A 23,002-nucleotide genomic window follows, 5' to 3' on the forward strand; every position below is an offset into this window, starting at 1 on the left:
ACATGGGACAGCCCCAATGAGGGTTGAGCAGGGTGTGCGTGGCCCTGCCCTGCCCTGCCCTGCCCTCCCCTGCCCTGGCCCCCCTGCCCTGCCCTGCCCTACCCTGGCCTGCCCTGCCCTGGCCTGCCCTGCTCTGCCCTGCCCTGCTCTGTCCCCCCTGCCCTGGCCTGCCCTGGCCCCCCTGCCCTGCCCTGCCCTGCTCTGCCCTGCCCTGCTCTGGCCCCCCTGCCCTGGCCCCCCTGCCCTGCCCTGCCCTGCCCTGCCCTGCCCTGCTCTGCCCTGCCCTGCCCTGCTCTGGCCCCCCTGCCCTGGCCTGCCCTGGCCCCCCTGACCTGCCCTGCCCTACCCTGCCCTGCCCTGCTCTGCCCTGGCCTGCCCTGGCCCCCCTGCCCTGGCCTGGCCTCCCCCTGTGGGTTCTCTTACCTCCATGAAGACAGCCCCGACGGTGGCCTTTCCGACACCAAACTGCTGCCCCACGGATCGGTAGCTGTCCGGAGTGGCCAGCTTCCAGACAGCAATGCCGACCCGTTTCTCCACAGGGAGGGCACGCCGCATGGCAGTGTCCCGGTGCCTGAGTGCGGGGGTGAGCCACTGGCAGAGCTCCAGGAATGTCTGGCGGGTCATCCTGAAGTTCCGGAGCCAGTGGTCGTCATCCCACTCCCCAAGCACCAGCCGCTCCCACCAGTCGGCGCTGGTGGGGTAGCTCCACAGCCGCCGGCGTGTGAGGCAGGGGGTGGAGCGGGGTGCTGCAGGGGTAGGGGCTGAGCCCTGCTGCTCTGGGGGCATCTCCTCCCCTGGGGCAAGAAGGTGCTCAGCTGCCCCCAACATGGCATGAGCCAGGGCAAGCCCTGCTCCTACCGGGAGGGCTGGGTGGACCTCTAGCTGCTGCTGCTGCTGCTGCTGGGGGTCCATGACTGCGGCGCTCGGGGTCTGTGTGCCTATATGGCTCCTCAGACCGCGTGCTGTGCAGGCTGAGTGTATGTGGGAGGGGCCCTTTAAGGGAGCGGCTAGCTGTTGCCCCGGAAGCGCTAGTCCGCCCGTTGACCCTGTCTGCAGCTGTGCCTGGCATCCCTATTTCGATGTGTGCTACTTTGACGTGTAGACGTTCCCTCGCTGCACCTATTTCGATGTTGGGCTGAGCAACGTCGAAGTTGAACATCGACGTTGCCGGCCCTGGAGGACGTGTACACGTTATTCATCGAAATAGACTATTTCGATGTTGGCTGCACGTGTAGACGTAGCCACTGTCTTCACAGTTAAAGTATGTGATTACCTTAAAAAAAGTAAAGTGTGGATTTTTTTTAACTAGTGTTTAATTGCACAACTGTGGAGACAAGAATTGATGGCAGCCTGCACCCTCCCCCTCCCTCTGAGTAGGTCCAGCCTTATGAGCGGGATGAGATGGCCAGCATGTGTGGGCGCCATGCTCAAGGGAGATATATTTGGAAACTGGCCAGCCTCTCAGCTAATGTAAATCAGTGACAGAGAGATAGTTGTGTTAGTCTGTATTTTATCAAAACAAAAAAGCAGTCATATTAAATCAATATTAAGTCAAGAAGTCGCAAGTTTACATCTTAATAAATTGACTTCTTTATACTTTGCTTTTCCACAGTGGGATTATTGGCATAAATTCTCACTGATGTCAGGAGTGCATAATCTGCCCCTCTATGTGATGGCCAAATATTTGAGAACAGAATGAGGGCATTCAGTGGAATGAACAATGGCATGCTTCAGATACAGAAGATTGTTATTTTAAAATTGTTGATACATGCTCTAGACACATAATGATTCATCCACTAAACAGCAGATATCTCAAGAAAACTGATGTAAAATGGAGTTGGAGACACTCACTTTCCCAGGTGTAGGCCCATAATACACAAATTAAATCTAATATAAGCATTAAAATAATTGACTGCAGTACATTATAACAGCGTGCAGCAAATTAAATCAGTGTTAGACACATGAAAATTCATCATCCATTGCATGTTACATAATTCAATACTATACATCTTTCCTTTCTAGCACCATGTGGGAGCCGGTCAACAGGGTCTGAAGGCACAGTATTATCACCAAATTATCCAAAAAACTACAGTGTTGGGCATAACTGTGTTTACTCTATTGCTGTTCCCAAAGAATTTGGTAAGTAGAATGAGTTTCATTTTTAACTGTTTTTTTCATGCTTGTAATTGCTTCTGCACCAGTTACATGTTTTTGAATAGATTTTACATTTATTTTTATCTTGAAAATATATGCGGTACAATTAAATATACCGTTGTAAACTGACAGTGCTGATAAAAGTATTGAAAATCGCCAGTTTTCTGACATGCGATCTGATCTGTACAGTGGGGCTGATGGCCACCATGTGCCCTGCGGCAAAGTGGAAAGGGGGTCCCACTCCATGCCCCTAGAAGGGTCAGGGCTGAGGGCAGAAGGGACAGGACCAAGGGCAGCCGCCCTTAGCGATACTGGGACTGCAGCACTGGGCCCCTCCCAACAGCTGCATGGAATGGCAGAAGAGCACTTCAAAGGGGTGTGGCAGCGGCCAGAGCTACAGGCCCCCTTAAAAGGCCAGGCCCCTGGGCAACTGTTGCCTTACCACCTCCTGATGACAGGCCTGGATTGGTAGTGTGTATAGAGAGAGAAAGTGTGATGTAGAAATATAAGTAAAGTTTGGTAAACATTATGTATTTACTTGAGTATAGCTACATTTCGCAGGCATGTGAAAAATCCACCCTCTTGTAGACAGCAGTTTGCTGGTGCGAGAGCTCCTTTTGCTGACACAGCTACTGCCTTTCACAGATATGGAGTTATTAAGCCAAGGGAAGATCTTTCTCCCATTGGCTTAGAGCATCTTTCTCCTAATGATCTACTGCAAGAGTAAGGAAATGATTTCTAAGTTTAAAGGGCAGAATGCAAATTTGGGCAAAACAAAAGGGAAGACGGATGATCTCGTATCAGTGGTCTGTTAAACAGAATGTTGTGTCCAGTCATTGTACTTGGGACTAAATAGCTCAGACTGTTATTGATTTCTGAATCATTAGCTCAAATCTGGGCATGACCGCTAGAGATTGAAATTAGCATCAGATTTTGATTTCATGTGTAATTAGTAATGGATGGAATATCCAACTCAAATTCTTTGCAAATAATTTCTGGAAACCTCAACAGACAGTTTAGAAGATGTAAAGAGAAGCAATTGTCTTTCTGCCATTAGCACTGTGTCCTGCCATATCAGGTTTTTGGCAAAATGGCAGAAAATGAGTGCCCTTATTCGTCAGGTAAATAGAGAACTTCAGATTCCTGTTGTGTCTATCTAGCCCTTTTACAACTACTGAGGAGGAGAGGGGATGTCTGATAAAAATATCATGTATGCTGAATGAAATAAGATGGTATAATTCAATGTAGTGATACAATGATGTAAAAGAGCTGTAGGATTGATTAACAAAATGAATATTCTCTCAAAATATTTACGCCTATACTTATGTCATACTGTTCTTACAACACCAATTCCATCTGAACTTCCTCCAGTCTCGTAGTACTAAATCCACATGAAATCTACATTACTATCTGCCAAAAGACTCTGTTTACTAAGACATTCAGTAGCAACAGGCTCAAGGATTACATTTCAGAAGAAGACAGTTGCATTATGTGTGTAAACCTTTCAAGGATGTGTTCAAACAGGGAAGTACTTAAAAGAGAAGATGAAATAATAACTACATCCTCTTATATTATGTCAGTTATGAAGAACTGGAGGTTGTTTAAACACTTTATTAAGAGTCTCTACCTGTGTTAAGAGAAGAAGAAAATTAGCTGCGAGAAAGTAGGAGTAGGCTGTGTTTGGTTAACTCTAGAGATAACAGGAGGATCTCAGTACAATTAATCGTGTGGCAATAATTTGTTTCTCATTACTATATTTAAAAGGCTTTCTGTACCATTAAAACTCCTTTTTTGGACCTGTAAATTTATCATAATCGGGAGGAATAGGGGCTTATTAGGGGAAGAGGCATTATAAGAATTTCTGAAGAATAAGTTATGATGACAATGATTATGATGATATTCAAGTATAACACACTATTGAGCTCCTAAGTTGGAAACATGTAAAATCAGTGTGATTATGGTCAATATTCATACTGTTACCTGTGCAGTCATTACAAGCTGATGTATGATGTGTGTTTTCCAGGTAATGTTATTTACTATGTCTAAACAATGCAGGAGAATTATTAATATCAACTTTGAAATGTTATTATTTTCTGGTTTGATCTAGAAAAAAGCATACTTTTGTGTATGCTATACTGGGTACTATTGTAGTACACATATATGAACTTCGGTAAAAAAAGGAACCCCACTGCAATCTGTAGTGTCTTTACTAAATTTTCTCCATGTTTATATGAGAATTGTAATAGCAGAAATTATAAAATAGTGAATGAAAAGAAACTACTGTTTGGGGTGTTAATGTCATTTTGGTCCCACTACAGGGTCCAGTGCAAGATGTACCCTCCTGGCTTAAAATTTTGTGTGGAGAGTTCCCAGCTTGATCACTGGCAATTACATGATCCAGAAATGAATCTCTTTTGTGACATGTACCTTTATACATAAAATAGAGCAGAGTAATCTGAATACAGTGGGCATGCTTAAACAGTTCTCTTTGTATTTAGTGGTTTTGCAGCTTTCAGAATCATTCTTTCTGCTTTAAATTAGGAATTTTTTTTTAGAATTAATAATGCTTGGTTAAATTGGGGTTAAGTACACAGTGAACTACTGTACAAATAACTTTCTGGTTTTATTGAGTATTATTCGAACTTGTTGACCTTCTATCATAACAAAATTTTGTTTCTTAAGTATATGAGGCCATGAAAAGGATCCAGAATCTGGCTGCAGATTTTCTGAGGATGGAAGAGCTCTCACATAGTCGAAGGCCACTACACCTGGCTTCATATCAACATCTGCACTCTTTCCACAGCATAAGGGATATGCCAGGATAGAGGGTGATTTAGGAGTGGGAGAAGAAGGGGTGAGGCTCTGTTTCACCAGTTCTGTAGCTCTGTTTCACCAGTTCTTAGCAAGCATATAGTTTCATACCAAAGTAGCATAAATTTGTGCAGTTGGGAGCAGCTTGAGAATGGGACTTGTAACTGGTTCTTTAACAGCCTTCCCCAACCTCAGTCTCAAAGCAGACCTCAGCACAAAATCTGTCCCATTACATTGGGTCCTGGATGAAAGCAATAAGAAAGATTCACATGACTTGTCCTGTGTCTTAAACATATACACACACAAACACAAAACCCATTTTTAAGAGAAACATCTTTCCCGTTATCCTTTTCTACATGTGTAGAAAATTTGTGGCACAATAACAAGTGTGAAATCAGTGCTTTGAGCCATGCATTATGTCAAACAAGGCAGCTTTTTTGTTGCAGTATCTGATTAGCTTATTGCTTGTTTTGATTCCTTTGCAAATGGCGTTGTGCCTCAGGCTGAATGCCACGTGTGCATTGCATCTTGGTGTCTTCAGATCTCGGCTCTGCGTGTGAATGCACATGACTTTGCTCATCCCACACATTCTCTTCTGACTCACCAGTCGCAGTCCTCTTGGCCCAGTAATAGGTGTGTGGGAATCTGGATGATGTTGTAGAAGGCTTTCGTCACCTAGGCCCTGCAAAATCTGAAACTGAAAGAATGTAGCCCTTTTCTCGGCAGCCTCATCCTTTCCCAAATTAGAAAGAACGCCTTTTACCAAAAGATTCTTGTGGAACAAAAAAAAAACAAACAAACCAACCAAAAAAAACAACACATGTAGATGCTCCAGGGGCTCTTCTTTTGAAAGAGGGTGCCTCAAACCTGGGACCTTTGGAATTCAGTGCAGATGCCTCTACAGCTTGAGCTAAAGGTCAGTTGGCTCTCAGCTTAGGCTGCAGAGGGCACTTATTCTTCCTTTGTGAAGTAGTCTAGGTACCACTACATGGAACAGTTAATCTCAGATAGGTGTGTGGGTTACAAGAGCACATGGGTCCTCATGGTGCCAGATTTTTCAGTCCTTGGCCTGTTTTTTTGAAAGAGCAGGGGCTGTATGACCGCTCTCTATCAAAAGAGAGGATCAAATTTTCAATCCACTTTTTGTATGTGGATGCAATCATTCAAAAGAAGTTTTCTTGGAAGATCCCTTCCAGAAAAACTTCTTTCAAAGGATCAATGCAGTACAGATGCAGCCATTGGTTATGTTTACACAGCAATGTTATTTCAAACTAAGCTGTTTCAGAAGAGCTATTACAGAATAGCTTATTTCAAAATAACACTGCTACGCACAAAGGCTGTGTCTACACTGAGCTGTAATGCCGGCAGCTTGATGCAAAAGAGGGCAAAACCAGAAGGAAAGAAGGGGCTTTCAAAATCAGGGGGCTGTTTTGAAAGGCCCCCAGCAACATGGGAAGTGCACATTTCAAAACTGGCAGAACTGAAGTGTGCGCAGCCACCATTATGCTAATGAGGTGTTGCATATTCATGGATTGCCTCATAGCGTATTCCAAAGTACCACATTACCATAGCCCTTCTGAAAGAGGGGCTAGTGTGGCTGCAGCCTGAAAGAAGTTTGCCTGTTTCAAAGTAAACCAACCACTATTTCAAAATTCTTTCAAAATAGTGGTTGTGTTGTGCAGGCGCTAACAAAGTTATTTCAAAATAATTGCTCTTATTTTTATATAACTTTGCTTTGTAGGCACACCCTAACATTTCTTTTTTAATTAGGTAATGCACTTCCATGGCTAGGACCCACTTCTTTAGATTTGTAGGAGACAATAAGAATCCAGGGTTTACATAGCGAAGCGGGGGGGTGGGAGTCACCTCTCATTTATAAGACCAGAGGAAGAAGAAGATTATGTGGGATGGGTGCTATTCCTGTGAATATCAAAGGTGAGCAAATGACCCTTCTAACACATAAGATAACTGAGATCTCTGTTAAGCCCCAGGTTAAATGTCTCAAACTTGCAAATGAATTCCAGTTCTGATGTCTCCTCTATACTCTTGTTTTAATATCCTTTTGTTGGAGAGAGGCTACTTTCAAATCCTTTTTCAATGCCCAGGTAGGTTAAATTGTTCCTCTATAGGTTTATGTGTATTTCAATTCCTGATTTTTAATTTATGTCCATTCATCCTTTGGCTCAGGGACTGTCCAGTTTGTTCAATGTACATGGCAGAAGGGCTTTGCTGGCATATGATGACATATCACATTTGTGGATGTGCAGATGTGTGAGGGTGTGACTGATGTGGTTAAGTCCAGTGATGATGTCTCTAGTACAGATCTGTGGACAGAGCTTGTTGCAGAGATAGGTTCCTGGGTTAGTGTTTCAGTGGCGTGGTGTGTGGCTGCAAGTGAGTATTTTCTGAAGTTGGGTGGCTCTCTGTAGGAAAGAACAGACCTGTAACCCAAGGCCTGTGAGAGTGAGGGATCATTGTCAATAAGGGAACAAATAATTTGTGTGGTACTACACCTCTGCTTGTAATTGATTACTGGATAGCAATAGTTGAGCGTGGGGCAACATGCTCTGGGGTAGAGAACGGCTGATGTATAACTGGACAATTGTAATGCTATGTTCTTATATAAAGGCCTGTAATAATCCACTCAGATTTTGTCCTTGTTATTTGTGGCACCAAAAATACACAACTTTTGCATGAGAAGGAAGAAGGAAAAAGAAATGTCCATCAGCTTTGGAAAAACATATTGTAAGTGTGTTAGTTGTTTTAACATGAATAATTAACAGAAATATGATTGAAACAAAAATATTTCAATAATGAAAATAAATAGAAGAATTATAATTGAATTTACCTGAGATGGATTCAACACTGGATTTATTGTTTTTGTTTGTTAGTTTTTGCTTTTATTTTGCATTGTTTCAGCAAACCTAAACCAGAAGTTTGGGTTGAATGTCTTCTTTTCTGGTGAGGTTTACTTAAACTTCTGAGTTTGTAAGAATCTGAAACTAAAACTCCAGGGGAAAAAAAGTGCAAATCTATCCCACCTTCATAAGGAAATCAGTGAGTGTTGCCACTTCCTTCTTGTTTTTCAATAAGCTATCTGTGAATATCAAACTTTACCTTCATTGATCCCCATTTTCTTTTTGCTTAGTGGGAGAATTATCACCTAATCCCTTTCTTAGCTCTTCAGAATGTGGCTCACTTGTCCTCTCATTCCCTGTCTCCTAGAACCAGCAACCAGAGCTGCTTTCCTCATGAGGAAGAGCTCAGGGGGGCAATCAGCCTGTGTATTCCTAATTCATCAGCCCCATTACAGGAAAGATGTTTCTTTCTCTTGGTGCTGAAGCTGCTATGGAGGCATTTTGCTTCTTAATTGCAGCCAGCTGCACCACTGAATATTTTGCCAGAAGGTGCAGGCTGGAGAGTTACTTACCCAATTTCCAATCAGTGTTAATTTCAACAGGAGGCGGGTCCCTCAGAATATTTTAAAGACCTCAGTCTTTGGAAGGAGTGGGTTTACCCTGCTGCACTCCAGAAGATTTAGGTTGGTGGGGAGAATATCCTGCTACTGTCTAAAGATAACTGAAGCAAAAGTGAATTGCAATGAACTGAATATCCTATAGGACTTCTGAAAGTGAAAGGGAGAGCTTCGTATGCAAAAAGATTTGTGGGCATGGAATTGCTGGCCTACATCAGCCCAAGATTTATGTGCACAAGAAATCTGGAAGTTGCATTGTAATCAAAAGCACATTTGCACAGCTTTAGATTTATTCTTGTCTTTTAAGATTATACTTCAGACTTTGCAAAACTGTCAAGATATATTGTAATTTCTGTCTCTTGCGGTAGCACTCACAGCTCAAAGTTGATACTTATTACTTAGTTTATCGTTCTGATGCTGCCGTACAAAGAGTTACAATTCCTATAATAAATAATTTATTTAAAACATTATAGTTCTGTATTTTCCAGCTTTTCTGACATCTTGGCTGGAAATTTAATATAGTTATATGCTGGAAGTAGATAAGAAGTTATTAGAAACAGAATTTCACAAAAAGAGACGTAAATCATGGAAATAGAATAGAAGCTAAAATAATATAATTTACTCCTGGCATAAAAATGCAGAAGTATGTTTATTTAAAGAGTTTTGCATATACTGATTGTCATTCAATATTAATAATGATAAGTATGTTTGGAGATCCGTTTGATGGGTCTTACATTTGATGTTCTGTGTTTTGGTTTATAATATGTTATTGATTAATTCAGGATTTAGCTGTTTTGTTGTTAGTAATAATTGTAGGGTTTTTTTCTTTCACCTAAAATGTTATATTTGTAAGATAATGGGTGTATCACAGTCCCAGAGAGCCCCAGTCTATGTTACCATTCTAAGCAAATCGTACCAATGAGACTCCGTGTACTTCTACTACTATGTAGTTTTTTATGTGTAAAACGTGCTTCAAAAACTGTTTATCTGTTTATTATGTATTTGCCATACACTGTAGATAGCATAGAAGACTATGAGAAAGTTAATAGATTTAATTTAAATTTCAACAATAGATATTTATCTAACATTTTTATAAACCAGCAAAACATATTCTGTAAATTCTAGCATACTGGTCGATGTGAAGGGAGTGCGTGTGAGTGGTGTATAGCAGTACAAGACATAGAGCTATGTGTACTTGACAATGGACAGCGTATGTTATGAGAAATATTTCTAAACATGTAGATGACCTTAACTTACCTTACAAAGTGGACCAGCAAAAAATGATGGTTGCACCTTCTGTTGCTTCATTTATAGGGACTTTCTAGCTGTTTGCAATAGAGGAAAAAAATGGGAATTCAGCAGAATGAGAGGCTGCCAGACACGATGAATTTGTTCCTCATCCACATTTTGAATCATTGGCTCTCCTGCTCTCTTGCCACAAACCAACATCTACCAACACAACTTCTAATATTTGAAGCACTGGAGCTGCTTCTAACAACCACCGTTAGAAAATAAACACACTGTCCAATAAAATGCTTCCTCCTTAATCCCTCAGCCTCTCAGAAAAAAAAATAATTATTTGTTCCCATTCTATTTTAAGAAAGCCACCTCCAAACTTTAGATAAATAGTTTCCTTGGCTGGTGATCTAGAACACTTTTGTTACTAATATGTTCAATCAGTTAGCTAACCTCTCTAATTTGTCAACTTTCATCCAAATAAGATTGAAGGAAAGGGTTGCCATATAGTTTTATCAAGAGATTTTGAAGCTTTGTATTGAAAATAGATGGAGCATCATTGCAAATATTTTGTGTCTAGCAGCTGGTATACAATGCCTTACATTAATTAAGCAGCCTTCACCACTGAGGGCGACAAAATACTTTGAATAGATTCTGTTAAGATCACACGCTGGAAGAATACTTCATAAGAGATCATGGTGCTCTCAGTTCTCAGCACTAACTTTGATTTAACCTTGAATCCAAATCTCCAGCTAAATTGCATATGTATCCGAACGGCATTTTAGGCTGTCTCTAAATAGAATACATATTAACTATTTAATTGGTTGTAGACATACACCTTTCTTTTAAATTCTGAAGGAGCTTCCTGACTGCCCAAAGATTTGGCAGGGAGTGTGACAAAACAAGTTGCAAAGGAAGATGTCAAGAATGACTTTATAAAGAGTGGAGGAGTATTGAAACCATACTGCTAATTCAAAATATGTCAGAATCAGGTGCTAAGGAGCATTACGAGGGACACTTTTTCATTATATTCAGTGTGTTTGTAAATCTTCTCCCAAAGAATGCTGGAACATGTAGGAGACACATACACACGAGAGAGAGAAAAAAGACTTTGAACGGAAATATGTGCATTTTGAAATGCTGCAAGGACTACATATACAATCCCACAGGATATAATATGCTCTGACTTAAACTAATTTAAACCAATATCAATATAGAAACAAAAAGGAGCTATGTAATAATGTACTGAAAGCGTAGAAAGAAACAGGTCTTCTAATCAGAGTGTTAGTTTAGAAAAAAAAAGATGGACTGAAAAGAAAAGCTATTTCATGTGCTAATTTTCAACCTCTCATGGATAACTTTCTATGGAAAAATCACGGCAGTGTAGCATTTTTTTCTCTGTTTCATTATTCTGTCATGCAGAATCACAGCTGCAATATTTCAGAGCATGACAGGCTTAAGTTAGAAGATAAATGGTTCACAAGAGCACACAGCATGCCACAGGCAGAGTCTTTTGTAAACACAGAAGACTCATCATCTCTGACACTCTCCCACTGATATTTCAGAATGCTGTAATGATCCCTAGTTGTTTAGTACTGCTGGCCAGCACAGATTACAATTAAAATTCAGAAATTTCCTATTTTGTTCTGTTTTTCTGGCTCACATCATTTGAATTTTACAGTTTATTTTTAGTTGCATTTTAGAATAATCTGATTATTAATAAAATATAAATAAAGTCATATCAAGTATCAAGGCAAATGAGTAAACATATTTTGTTAATAAAACCTGTGGAGCATTCACATTGCCAAGGCTTTCTGTGGACAGTAAATCAACAGAACACAGCAATTTTGTCAACAGCATTCTGCCATTCTGTCGTCAAACAGAACGCCTCTGGTGACAGATCTCTGTCAACAGAAAGCCAGTCTGGATGTTCCAGGGAGCCTTTTGTTGATAGAAAAGGCCTCCAGGGCACCATACAGATGCCCTGAGGGGGGACACTGTCCACGGCAAGTGGAGCGCTGTGGTCCCTGCCACCAGCCCTTCTTAACACCTCAGGAAACCCTGGAAACCCTGTGGCAGGAAGCTAAGCATTGGAGCAGTGGTGCGCCACAGTCGCTCCAGCCAGCATCATGGCAGAGGCACAGGTGCCTTGAGAACCACCCCGCAGGCCCTTGGCGAACAACCAGAGGGGTTATAGGAGCCACCCTGGGTCACCAAGCAGCAGGCCCTCTCCTGGACCAGGCTAAGGTCCAGGACTTGCTGGGCATGTGGGCTGAGGAAGAGACACTCCTTGAACCCTTGGCAAATGCAGGAATGCCCCTGCACACACCCAGGTGGCTACCACACTGGCAGCACAGAGCCACCCTACCTGCACCATGGAGCAGGTGTAGGGAAAAGTTTCATGAACTCCACCAGGGCTATATCCAGGCTTGTGACACCAGATGGAGGTCAGAGGCAGGACCCTCAACCTGCCCCTACTGTGGGGAGCGGCACCAGCTCCTGGGGGCAAATAACACCTCCCCTCTACCTGCCCCTATTAACACACCGGAGGAGCCCACTCCCCACCCCCTGCAGCCAGAGCCCAAGTAGTAGTAGTAAAGGCAGCATCTCAAGACCCAAACCCCACCAGAGCCACATGTGGACACTGGATCGGAGGCAAGTGGCAACACCCTCAATTTGGGTGCCCCCAGCCAGGCCACCTCCAAGGCATCCACAGAGCTGAGCAAGGGTCTATTTGGTAAGTACCCTGTGCATCACACATGCCAGCCTGTGTGAGGTGGACTCAGGTAAGGTGTGCTGCAAGCCAGCACAGCATGATCAGAATCTCGCACTGCAGTTCCAGCATGTGGAACCACATGCAAGGTAGTGTGTACCACCTGGACCCAGTGGGCAGCCCCCAGGTATGGGTGCCAGCCTGCTGCCAGTCTCATGGGAAGCCAAACAAGCCCCAGACCCTAGGGGGTGTGGGTTGGCCAGTCCCTGCAGTGGTGAGAAGCAAGCTAGCCACACAGGTGCTGGCATGACCCCAGACACACTGAGGAGTGTGGCTCCCTGCACACAGGCATGCTCATAGTTAGGAGTCAACACCTGCTCCCATGGACAGCACTGCAAGCTGCATGTGTGTGGGTTAGGGTGGCCAAAAGGCCAGGCTCTGCCTGGGTCACCTGCCACCTATGCAAAGACCCCTGTGGCTGGACACCCTCTTGTCTGCTAGTCCATGGACAGAGGATGGGCTGAAACAGTTAGCCCAGTCCCAGAGGCACCCTGGAGTCCCTGTGTGGCTGGGCCCTCTGTGCAGGCCACACATGCCTTTCATCCTGGGACATTCCCATCCTGTGTCCTAGGGAACATTGGTTGCTGTTCACGGGGAGTGGGTGGGGGTGGGCAGGGCCTGAAATGCATGAATGACTCTCTGTCCCCCTCCTTGTCTTCCTTACAGCTGGACTGGCTCCAAGACAGGGCCAAGCCAGCCCCATTTCCCCCAGAGGGTGAGCCAGCCCCTGCCACCAAGAGGGCGAGCCTGCAGCCAGAGGGGCCATTGCCAGGCCAACAACACCTGCTGAGGGCCCACATTGCCACCCTCTGGAGGGGGACCCACTTCCTCAAGCGGCAGCTGCGGGATGACTGGGAGTGGTGGTTGTGGGCCTGTGACCAACTGGTGTCCCATTCTGACACTGCAGCCCGTGTCTGGCTGGACCCATTGGCCCAGCCACCTGTGGCTGCCATTCTCACTCCCCTGCTCTGCTCCTCCCCCTGCCCCTGCTGTCCATCTTCCAAGGCTTTCTCGATTTTTGGCAATGGATAAGGGCCATGCCCGCCCCCCATTTTGCTCCCCCTTCCTTGCCCCCACCCGCACCGACCCAGACTCTGCTGCAGCCCCACCACCTCTGTACCTCCCCAGGATCCCAGCCTCAATCTAGCCCTGATGGGGACCTCCAAAGTGGTGGCAGGAGGGTATCCTGAGGACTGCGCTACTCAGGTTTACACTCCCTCATTGGGTCATGGCTTCCCATGCCCTCCATGGTTTGATGTCCCCCTCACCCCATCCTAAGCTCCTCCATCCAAGTTCTGATGCCCCCCAACCCATGTCCCAAGCCCCCCCACACTGTGCATAGTTCACGGAGTTACCATTTTGTAAATAGTTTTTTATTACAAAGTTTGCTTTCCACACATTTGACTTTAAGCAAAGTAGTACGATCACCATCCTCTTGCCCCTTTTGGGGGGGAGGGGTTGAAGAGGATGGGGTAGGGCTGCGGGCCCAAGGCTGTCATTGGGCTGGGCCCTGGGGAGGGTCGCTGGGGGCCGCCGAAGGGGACCCATTGCAAGAGATCTTCCAACAGTAACTTCTGTCAACAGATCATTCTAATCGAGACATAGCCTAGCAGGCACGTATATAACAGGGTTGTTATCCAGGTTAAACAGGGGTATGATATGTTGCACATTTTCTGCAAAATAAGATTCTTTTATCCAGGGTTGTGTTGCCAGCATCACTGAACACTTGTCTACAATATGTGGAAGGTTGTTGGTAACACAGGTGAAAATACAGCAGTTTTTAATAAGAGATGGTCACTGATGTCCTTTCAGTTTTTAGTAGCAGTAGAGAGAGGAAAAAACTATCTGAGTTGCTTTGCATGGGTCCTGGACGATGTTAAAAAGCTCATGCTTATCAAAATCTTAAGTCCATAGGTATAGTCCACATATAAGTAAGTCCATGTATATATTCCATATATAAGTAAGTCCATATTACTTGCATACAATACTGAAATTAGCCTGTCACGTACTTTTTCAGGATTTTGGAGTCAGTCTGATGTGGCACATGGAATTACTCTGCATAAAGATATGGGAACAGAAGAATAGGATCCCAGCAACAGTTTGTTTCTGAGAATAATCTTAAGTTTTATGTTGTGAATTATGGAAAATACAGGTGTTAGTTGTATTCTGCCAGCCGGACTGAACATGGAACAAACAAAGCCATCCGGTGCATATTTTTCATTTTAGCCATTTGATTGAATCTGGAATCTGCGGACAGTTTAAAAGGCATGCCATATCATGGCAGAGGTGCCTCACTAGAATCTGTTGTATTTTTAAAGATAATAATATACAGTATGTCTACATCGCAAAATTATATTGAAATAACAGCCCTCCCTGGAAATAACAGAGCCCACCTCCCCTCCACCCTGGAATGTCCAGACTGACTTTTTGTCAGCACAGTCTGTTGACAGAGGCATTCTGCCTCAAGTCGGAGCAGCAGAATGCTGTCAACAAAAGCGCTATATTCTGTCGATGTACTGTCGACAGAATGCCTCAGGAATGTGGACTGTCACCAGGCTTTGTCAACAAAACTGTGTAGTGTAGACATAGCCATAGAGGGCTGAAAGGGAATAAATCCTCTCTCCAAAAGTATAGAGCCCCATTCATTAGCTAATGCAGTGATAGCCTTTCTACCATAATTTTGTCACATCTCAGGAGCCAAGCAGGACAAGTCTGAGTGCATAGATGAGAGTATTGGTGATATTTAAACAATATTTTATTAGTGAGATGATGTGAATAATATATCTTTGTATTTTCCTCTACATCTTATTTGCCTAATAGTTGGAAATAAGGAAGCTCTTTGAAATGTGAAGAAAGAATGACAAGTTCATTATAGATAGTCGCTTATTTTTATCACAGTTGTTCAGCTGGTTATGGAAATTAAGGGGGAGTTTTACTCTCATGAAACCTCAAACTATTAATATTCAGGGCTGAAATTGCAGTTAGCTATCTCTCTGCTTTCAGATGGCAGGTGTACAGGAAGACGTGCAAACCAGCTATGTTTGAGTTATTGAATTCAGGAAGCTTGAGCTTGGACAACACAAACCCAAACCACATTCTCAGTGCTCTTTCATGTTCATGGTTCATGAAGCCAACAGTAGCAATGGAGAAAAGTATTATCTTTAAAGGAAAGTCTGGCCCGTCTCTCTCTTCTTTGTTCTCTATCACCTCAGAGATCCCTTTTAGTAAAATTGTTAGCTTTATTTAATCCAGAGCGGATCACTTTTTCGATATGCTTTCATGTGTGGCTGCAATCTGTCAACAGTAGTTTTGTCGGAATATCTCTTCTGACAGTAACTTCTGTTGACAGATCACTGTAGTGTAGATGTAGCCTATTATGGCAGCCAAAGAACCGCTGGAAAACCAGTCTTAAGATCAAAGAGCTGCAAATACGTATGTTTTTCTTTTCTTTTCAGATATCCCTTCTGAGCTATACCCAGCATTTATTGAGCACAATTCAGGACTGATCCCAAATAGTTAGTAATGATACCCATTTATCACCTTACCCTTCCATTATATTCCCTGGGACATGAAGCATTCCTCTTTTTAGAAACCTTGTCTTTGTTGATTAACTGAGATGTTAGTGCTACACACTCCATGTACACAGATACAATCTTCAAAGCCATACAATTTATCTCAGTGCTCTCCCTGTTACTACATTTGTTTTAGGAATGAAAATAAAATGTGTTTGCAGCCCTCACTAAACTTGATCTTTGTATTTCTCTCTAACTTATTATGCAGTTCTGAGAATGGGGAATGACTGATGCTGCTGCACCATTAGAGCTGCGTCTGTGAATAGATTTTCTTATGTTTTTAATTGCTTTTTTGGTTTCACATTACTTTTGTGGTTCTGTTAGTTATTTGTACTAATTTAAAATAACTTTCTAATAAACCTGGGTAACAGCTAAAATACTTATCTAATGGGTAGTATTTGCAGTTTCACAAACATATCTACAGAATATCAAAACAAAGGAGGAGAAACACACCACTTACACTGATGTCACAGTCTCTTTTAAAAATCCGTGAGAACTGTAAGATTTTTTTGTTTTGTTTTGTTTTGTTTTTTTAAGGCATTTTCAGCCTGGCTATCTCGATGCCTCTTGTTCCTCCCCAACTGTCACTTCTGTACTAACAGTTCCTTTTGTGCTTCAGTCCCAATGAAACATGGTTGCTACTTTTGTCAGCTTCATTCTGGCCTCCCCTAAGGGAGACATCTCTAAGATTTACCCTTTCCATGGGCTCCCCTCCCAGTGTGCTACATAGATTATCACTACTATTCTGGTCATGCTAAAACACCAAGAAGACTGTTTCTGTCTGTTTTTCTTTGGTGACCCTGATGAGCTCTTTTTTCACTTGTTCATAAATTTTCTCGCTATTCACCGTTCCATTCCTGAAGACTTTTTTTTTTTCTCTGTGCTTTTCCCTTCAGTAGTACTTGTCCTTACTGCTGTTGTCAGGGCAATTCACATTTACTGAGATTTCACACATGTTGCTGTCATATACACCACAGTTCTGCAACTTGGCCCTGTGATTCTTCAAGGACACTGACTTGAGACTCCCAGATTGTCTCCTCTCCTCATGTCTCTTTCCCTTTCATCCTGGCTTTTTCCAGGCAGATCCTTGTCTGCACTGTGATGTCCCCAGCAAAGCAGAATGCCTAAAGAAGCCAATGCTGTCTCTCCAGAGGCTATGAATAAAAGTAATTGACAGCAGTTTTATGTTACCAAACAGTTCTTTATAAGCAAACACATTAATTGGTGAAAATGGTAACAATGTTACAGAGAATACATATTTAAAACTGAACAAAAGCATAATACACGTGCTGACTACACTTACAGCACATTACCCTAATTTCATCCTCAGACTCTGGGAGGCATTTGAATCTGTCCTGAGTATCTGCACAGCACAGAACCTTCAGAAAGAAAAAAAAATGTTTGTATCATCTGCACATAAAAGGTTGTTACAAGGAAAGTGAAAAAATTGTTCTTTGTAAACTCCAAGGGTGCATCTAAACTAGCAAGTACCTTCGACATTAGGATTGGAAGACCGAGTTCTTTCAAAAGAAGTCACAGAGTGTCTACACTGACATGGCGCTCTTTCAAAATTAATTTAGAAAGAACTCCCCTGTTCTTTCAAAGTCGGTTCTCCATTCCTGGGATGGGAAAAACTCCCTCTTTCAAAAGATAATTTCAAAAGAGAGCAAGTGTAGACGCTTCCTGGCCCGCTCTTTCAAAAGAGCGGGTCCTCTATGGCCGTGATCACCTGGCAGGTGGCGGCGCCACTCACAGTGCAATTGGAGCTCTATGCTCCAGCGTCCAGACGCGTTTCAGGATGCAGGCTCGCAGAAGCCCTCAGGCAGGAAGTTGAGAGCATGCAGGCAGCAGGAAGCCCACGCTGCTGTCCAGCTATCCCACAAGTGACGCTCTAGCTCACTTACCGGTCTCCCCGGCACTATGGTCAGTGCCCCTGACCCCCACCCACTCCAGGGGCCCCCCAAGGACACCAGGGAGCCCACCCAGGACAGGAGCCAGCCATCCAAGCGCCAGGCCCCCTCCTGGATTGACGCCAAGCTTCAGAACCTCCTCGCCCTCTGGGCATATGAGGAGGTCCTGCAGCAGACGGGTCCAGCACAGAAACGTCACCATGTTTGAGCGCCTTGCCAAGGGCCTCACTGGCTGGTGCCACCCCACCCCAACCCCAGACCAGGGGAAGTCCAAAGTGAAAAGGAGCTCCGACAAGCCTACTGTCGGGCTTGGGACACGGCCAGGCAGGCAGGGGCAGCACCCACCAGCTGCCCCTCCTTTAAAGATCTTGACTGCCTCCTTGGGCCCAAGGAGGCAGGAGCCCTGGCTGTGTTCCTCGACACGGCGGATCCCCACAATGGAGATGGAGCTGGAGGGGATGGAGACCTAGGGGGAGACCATCCCAGAACTTCAGCCACTCACAGGTGGCCGCCGTGGATCCTGGACACCAGTGATGATGAGGGCTTGAGTGAGGGGACCCTCATCATCGAAGTCCCCTCAGGCTCATCCAGCCTGGCCCTCTTGGATTGCACCTTGCCCGAGCTCCTGGAGGGACCCACAGGTACGTATTGTGCACATAGGTGGTCGCAGGGCCACGGGAGAGGGCATGCAGTCCTGCCCGGGGTGGCTGCAGCCCACCCACAGGGACATCAGCCCCAGGGCATGGGCGGGCCAGATGGCCCCAACGCCCCAGCCTCACAGGGCTGATGTGTGGCACTTAGCACCATGCAGCCCGGACAGTACCAAGGGCCTCCAGGCCGCAGAGGGACCGAGGCAGGCAGAGGAGAGTCAGTGCTCCTGCAACCCAGACGAGGAACCCCAGATGCAATCCTTGCAGGACTGCTGAGATAGGGTGGCTGGGGTGGGGGGGTTCAGGGGGTCCCTCACCGGGACTAATGGCCCATTCCTCTCCTCTTATGTCTCCACAGCTCCAGTGGCCGGCAGCTGGACCAGCCCCACAATGGTCCAGGGGAGCACTACGATGGAGGGCAAGGTGGAGCAGCGCAGGCCCCGGACGGGGACAGCAGGGAGCCACCGCCGGTCCCTCCGTCGGTGCCACCAGGCCGCGGAAGAGGAGGCAGGGGGGACAGCCCACACGGCCTACCTCAGGGCACTGACAGGCATCGTGTGGAAGTGGCATGCCATGGAGTGGCAGGCATGGGACCGGGTGACATCCAACCTGGATTCCCTCACCCAGGCATGGTTGGCCACCTGGCCCCTGCCGCTGCTCCATTATGGGCCACTCATGCCCCCCATCACCGCCCGTCATGCCCCACGCCCCCGTCACCTGTGCGTCCCCTCCCCTCTAGGGGACACCAAACTAGGGGACACCAAATTAAATTGATGAGTAGTAGGTTCAAAACTAATAAAAGGAAATTTTTCTTCACACAGCGCACAGTCAACCTGTGGAACTCCTTGCCGGAGGAGGCTGTGAAGGCCAGGACTCTATTAGGGTTTAAAAAAGAGCTCGATAAACTTTTGCAGGTTAGGTCCATAAATGGCTATTAGCCAGGGGTAAAATATGGTGCCCTAGCCTTCAGTACAAGGGCAGGAGATGAATGGCAGGAGATAAATCACTTGATCATTGTCTTCTGTTCTCCTTCTCTGGGGAACCTGGCATTGACCACTGTCGGCAGACAGGATACTGGGCTGGATGGACCTTTGGTCTGACCCAGTATGACCATTCTTATGTTCTTATGTTCTTATGTCCTCCCTCCCAGTGGTTTCGCCTCCCACCCCAATCCCACATCCCCCTGCCCCCCCAACAATGGCCCCCCTGAGGAGGCCAACCTAGAGGCCCTGCTCCCTCCCGACCTCCCCCCGGCCAACCTTGTCTGCCTGGCCAACACACTGCTGGCCAGGGCTGGCCAGCTGGAAGTCGAGCCCCTGCCCCCACCCATGCCGAGCCCCATGCAGGCATGGGAACCGTGCCTGAGCCATGCCTCTACCTCCCCGTGCTGCTGGCCCCTGCCTGACCCAGGCAGGACCCCTGGACCTGGGGAGGAAGGGGCAGGCGCGGCTGACGGGGGTCTTGGCCATCAAGCCCTGTGAAGGGTGAGACCTCCAACCCCGACTCCCTGTTCACCCTCCTGCCACGCGTGCAAATAGTTCTCCCTGTTCACCCTCCCCCCTCCCATGTAAATAGATCTCCCCACTCACCCTCCCCACATATGTATATAGTTCCACCTAGTGAATGAGAGGCACAGTTTTGTTAAGCAGTTTATCTTCTATGGTTTAACCTGTGTCCTCTGTGCATGTGTACTGGTGGGTCTGCATGTGTGTGCAGGTTCTGGTGGGTGTGCGTGTGTGTGCAGGGGGGGGTAGGGAGGGAGGGAGGGAGGAAGTGTGCGGGGAGGGGTTACTGTGGTCTCTGCTGAAAGGCTTGGTGCAGGGCCTGCCTTACATGCACCCTGTCTTGCTGGGCCTGGTGGCACGGGGCGGTAGAGGGCTGTTCATACCTGCACCCCACCTTGGCGGCCCACTCCTGCATATAGGGCTCATGTTTCTCCTCCACCAGGTTATGGACTGTGCAGTAGGCCCCGACCACAGCCGGGACATTGGGGAGGCCCACCTCCAGCCTGGTGTAGAGGCATCTAAAATGCCCCTTGATGCAGCCGAAAGCCTGCTTGACCGTGTTCCAGGTGTGGTTCAGCCGCTCATTAAAAAGGTCCTGGCTCAGCTGGGTGTGCCCGGTGTATGGCCGCATCAGCCAGGCCTGCGGGGGGTAGGCTGCACACGCCACGATGCAGGGCAGCATTGTCGTGTCCCTGATGGGGACCTCCCGCTGGGGGATGAAGGTCTCCTCGGCCATACAATGTCCCAGCCCTGAGTTCCAGAAGACCCTTGCATTGTGTGCACGGCTGGAACAGCTCACGTAGATGTCCTGGAACTGGCCATTGGCATCAACCAGGGCCTGCAGGACCACTGTGTGGTAGCCCTTGTGATTCACGTAGGTTCCGCGGCTGTGTTCTGGGGCCTGGATGGCGATGTGGGTGCCATGCAGGTCCCCAAAGCAGTCAGGAAAGCCCAGCTCCTGGAATCCCCAGATGGCATCATCCAGGTCCCTGATGCAAACCAGCTGTCTCAGGAGCACCTTGTTGATCACCTGGATGACCTGCAGGGCACAGAGGGGCACGCTCGTGGGCGTGGGGAGTGGTGTGGCTTGCCCGGCCATGCCTGTCCCCATCCCCACCCCCGTCCTCGGGGTGCCCGCCCTTATCCTGATGGTGCCTGACGCCAGGCTGTCCCCCCACCCCCCTCCACATGCAGTCTAGGTGTTAGCTAGGCACAGCTTACATCAATGAGGATGGCCCCAATGGTGGCTTTGCCCACCCCAAACTGGTGTCCGACAGATTGGTAACTGTCTGGGGTGGCCAGCTTCCATACAGCGATGGCCACCCTTTTGTGCAGGGGGAGTGCCGGCCTCAGGTGTGTGTCCTGTGCTGAGGACTGGGGCGAGCCTTTGGTCATCCTGAATTTCTGTAGCCACTGGTTGTCACACCAGTCCTCCAGCACCAGCCAGTCCCACCAGTTGCTGCTTGTAGGGAAGCTCTACAGGTGGCTGATGGCGTGGAGGACCAGCCGGGGACATTGCACCCTGAGGATGGTGTCCAGGAGGGTGGCTATTGTGCTGGCCACCTGGAGCTGCTGCAGCACAGCGGCCAGGACCACAGCCAGGGCGTTGGCCATGGCTGCGATGGAGGTGGGGTGCTGCTCAGGGTCCATCGGGGCCCGGGATGCCACCTCCACCGATGTCTCTCTCACTCTCCTTCTCGCTTTCGCTCTGCCTGGGGACAGAGTGGCTGGCCCTCGGTACGTGCAGGCTGAGGCACGGGTGGGAGGGGCCCTTTAAGGGGACGGCAGGCAGCAACCCCAGAAGGGCTTGTCCACCATGCAACCCTGCCCATGGTGCTTCCCGCCCCTGCTCTTTCGAAAGAGCACCCTGGCCTGTGTGGATGCTCTCTTTTGAAATTGTGCTGGGGGCCTTTTGAAAGAACGGACCAGACCTTGGGTCCCCGCTGGTGCATGTGGACGCTCCATTTCGAAAAAGCATCTTTCAATGTTCTCTTTCAAAAGATGTTCTTCTGAAACAGAACTGTAGTGTAGATGCAGCCTGAGTGTAGAACAATGAACAAGGGACTTAAATGGCAGCAAGGGAGATTTAGGTTGGACATTGAGGCTATATCTACAAGGGCAGCCTCTGTCAGCAGAAGTCACTATCTACACAGAAACCTTGGCACTACATCTGTCAACAGATTGCATCTACACACGAAAGCAGATTGAAAGAGCAATTTGCTCTGTTGACAGAAAGCAGTCACCCTGCCCTGCCCTCTCTTGACTGAATGGCTGCCTGGAAGCTCGGCAAACAGGGCTGCTCGGGGAACCGGAAGCCCTCTCTGTCAACTGAACTGTCTACATGGGCATCCTGTCAATAAAACACTGCCGACAGAGGTGCTATTCCTGACTGGGAACAGGGATAACACTGCTGACTGAACAGCTGAGTTTTGTCAACACACTCCCTGCTTGGTGAATTTTATCGACAAAAGGGCTGATCTGTCAACAGAAGCTGCCCAAGTAGACACACCTGAGAAAAAAAATTACTAGGCATAGGCCTGGTTGCACAGACAGGTTGTGGAATCTCCACCTTTGGAGGGTTTTAAGAACAAATCAGAGAAACACTGGTCAAAAGGTCTTACGATTACTAAGTTCTTCCTTGAGTTCAGGGGACCAGAGTAGACGAAATACTGATGTTCCTTGCAGTTCTACACTTCTATGTTTCTCCTTTATATAGTTAATGAAATTGGTGCCTTAGCTGCAGAATAAAGATGAAGATTGCATGAATTAACTCTGAGAGCACAATGGTTTAGGACTGTTGACATGGCATAGAACCATGCCTACTCTTACTGGAAGTCCTGGCTGTTGCACAGGTGGAATTTATAAAGTTAAAATGGTAAAGTTTAATGGTAACAGACTGTGAGTTCCTAAAAACTA

At 46.5% G+C, this 23,002-nt stretch overlaps 1 protein-coding gene across 3 annotated transcripts in view; it reads left to right on the forward strand.

Annotated features, from left to right (window-relative positions):
• CSMD3 (CUB and Sushi multiple domains 3) overlaps positions 1 to 23,002 on the forward strand; it is a 1,166,921-nt gene that overhangs the window by 882,095 nt on the left and 261,824 nt on the right. For all 3 annotated transcript variants that reach the window (XM_074985642.1, XM_074985643.1, XM_074985644.1), the window contains one exon: positions 2,023 to 2,139. In XM_074985642.1, the coding sequence (XP_074841743.1) occupies positions 2,023 to 2,139 (117 nt within the window). The remainder of the gene's footprint in view (positions 1 to 2,022; positions 2,140 to 23,002) is intronic.

This window comes from Carettochelys insculpta, chromosome 2 (genome assembly GCF_033958435.1).
Source record: "Carettochelys insculpta isolate YL-2023 chromosome 2, ASM3395843v1, whole genome shotgun sequence".
NCBI classification, from domain to species: Eukaryota; Metazoa; Chordata; order Testudines; family Carettochelyidae; genus Carettochelys; species Carettochelys insculpta.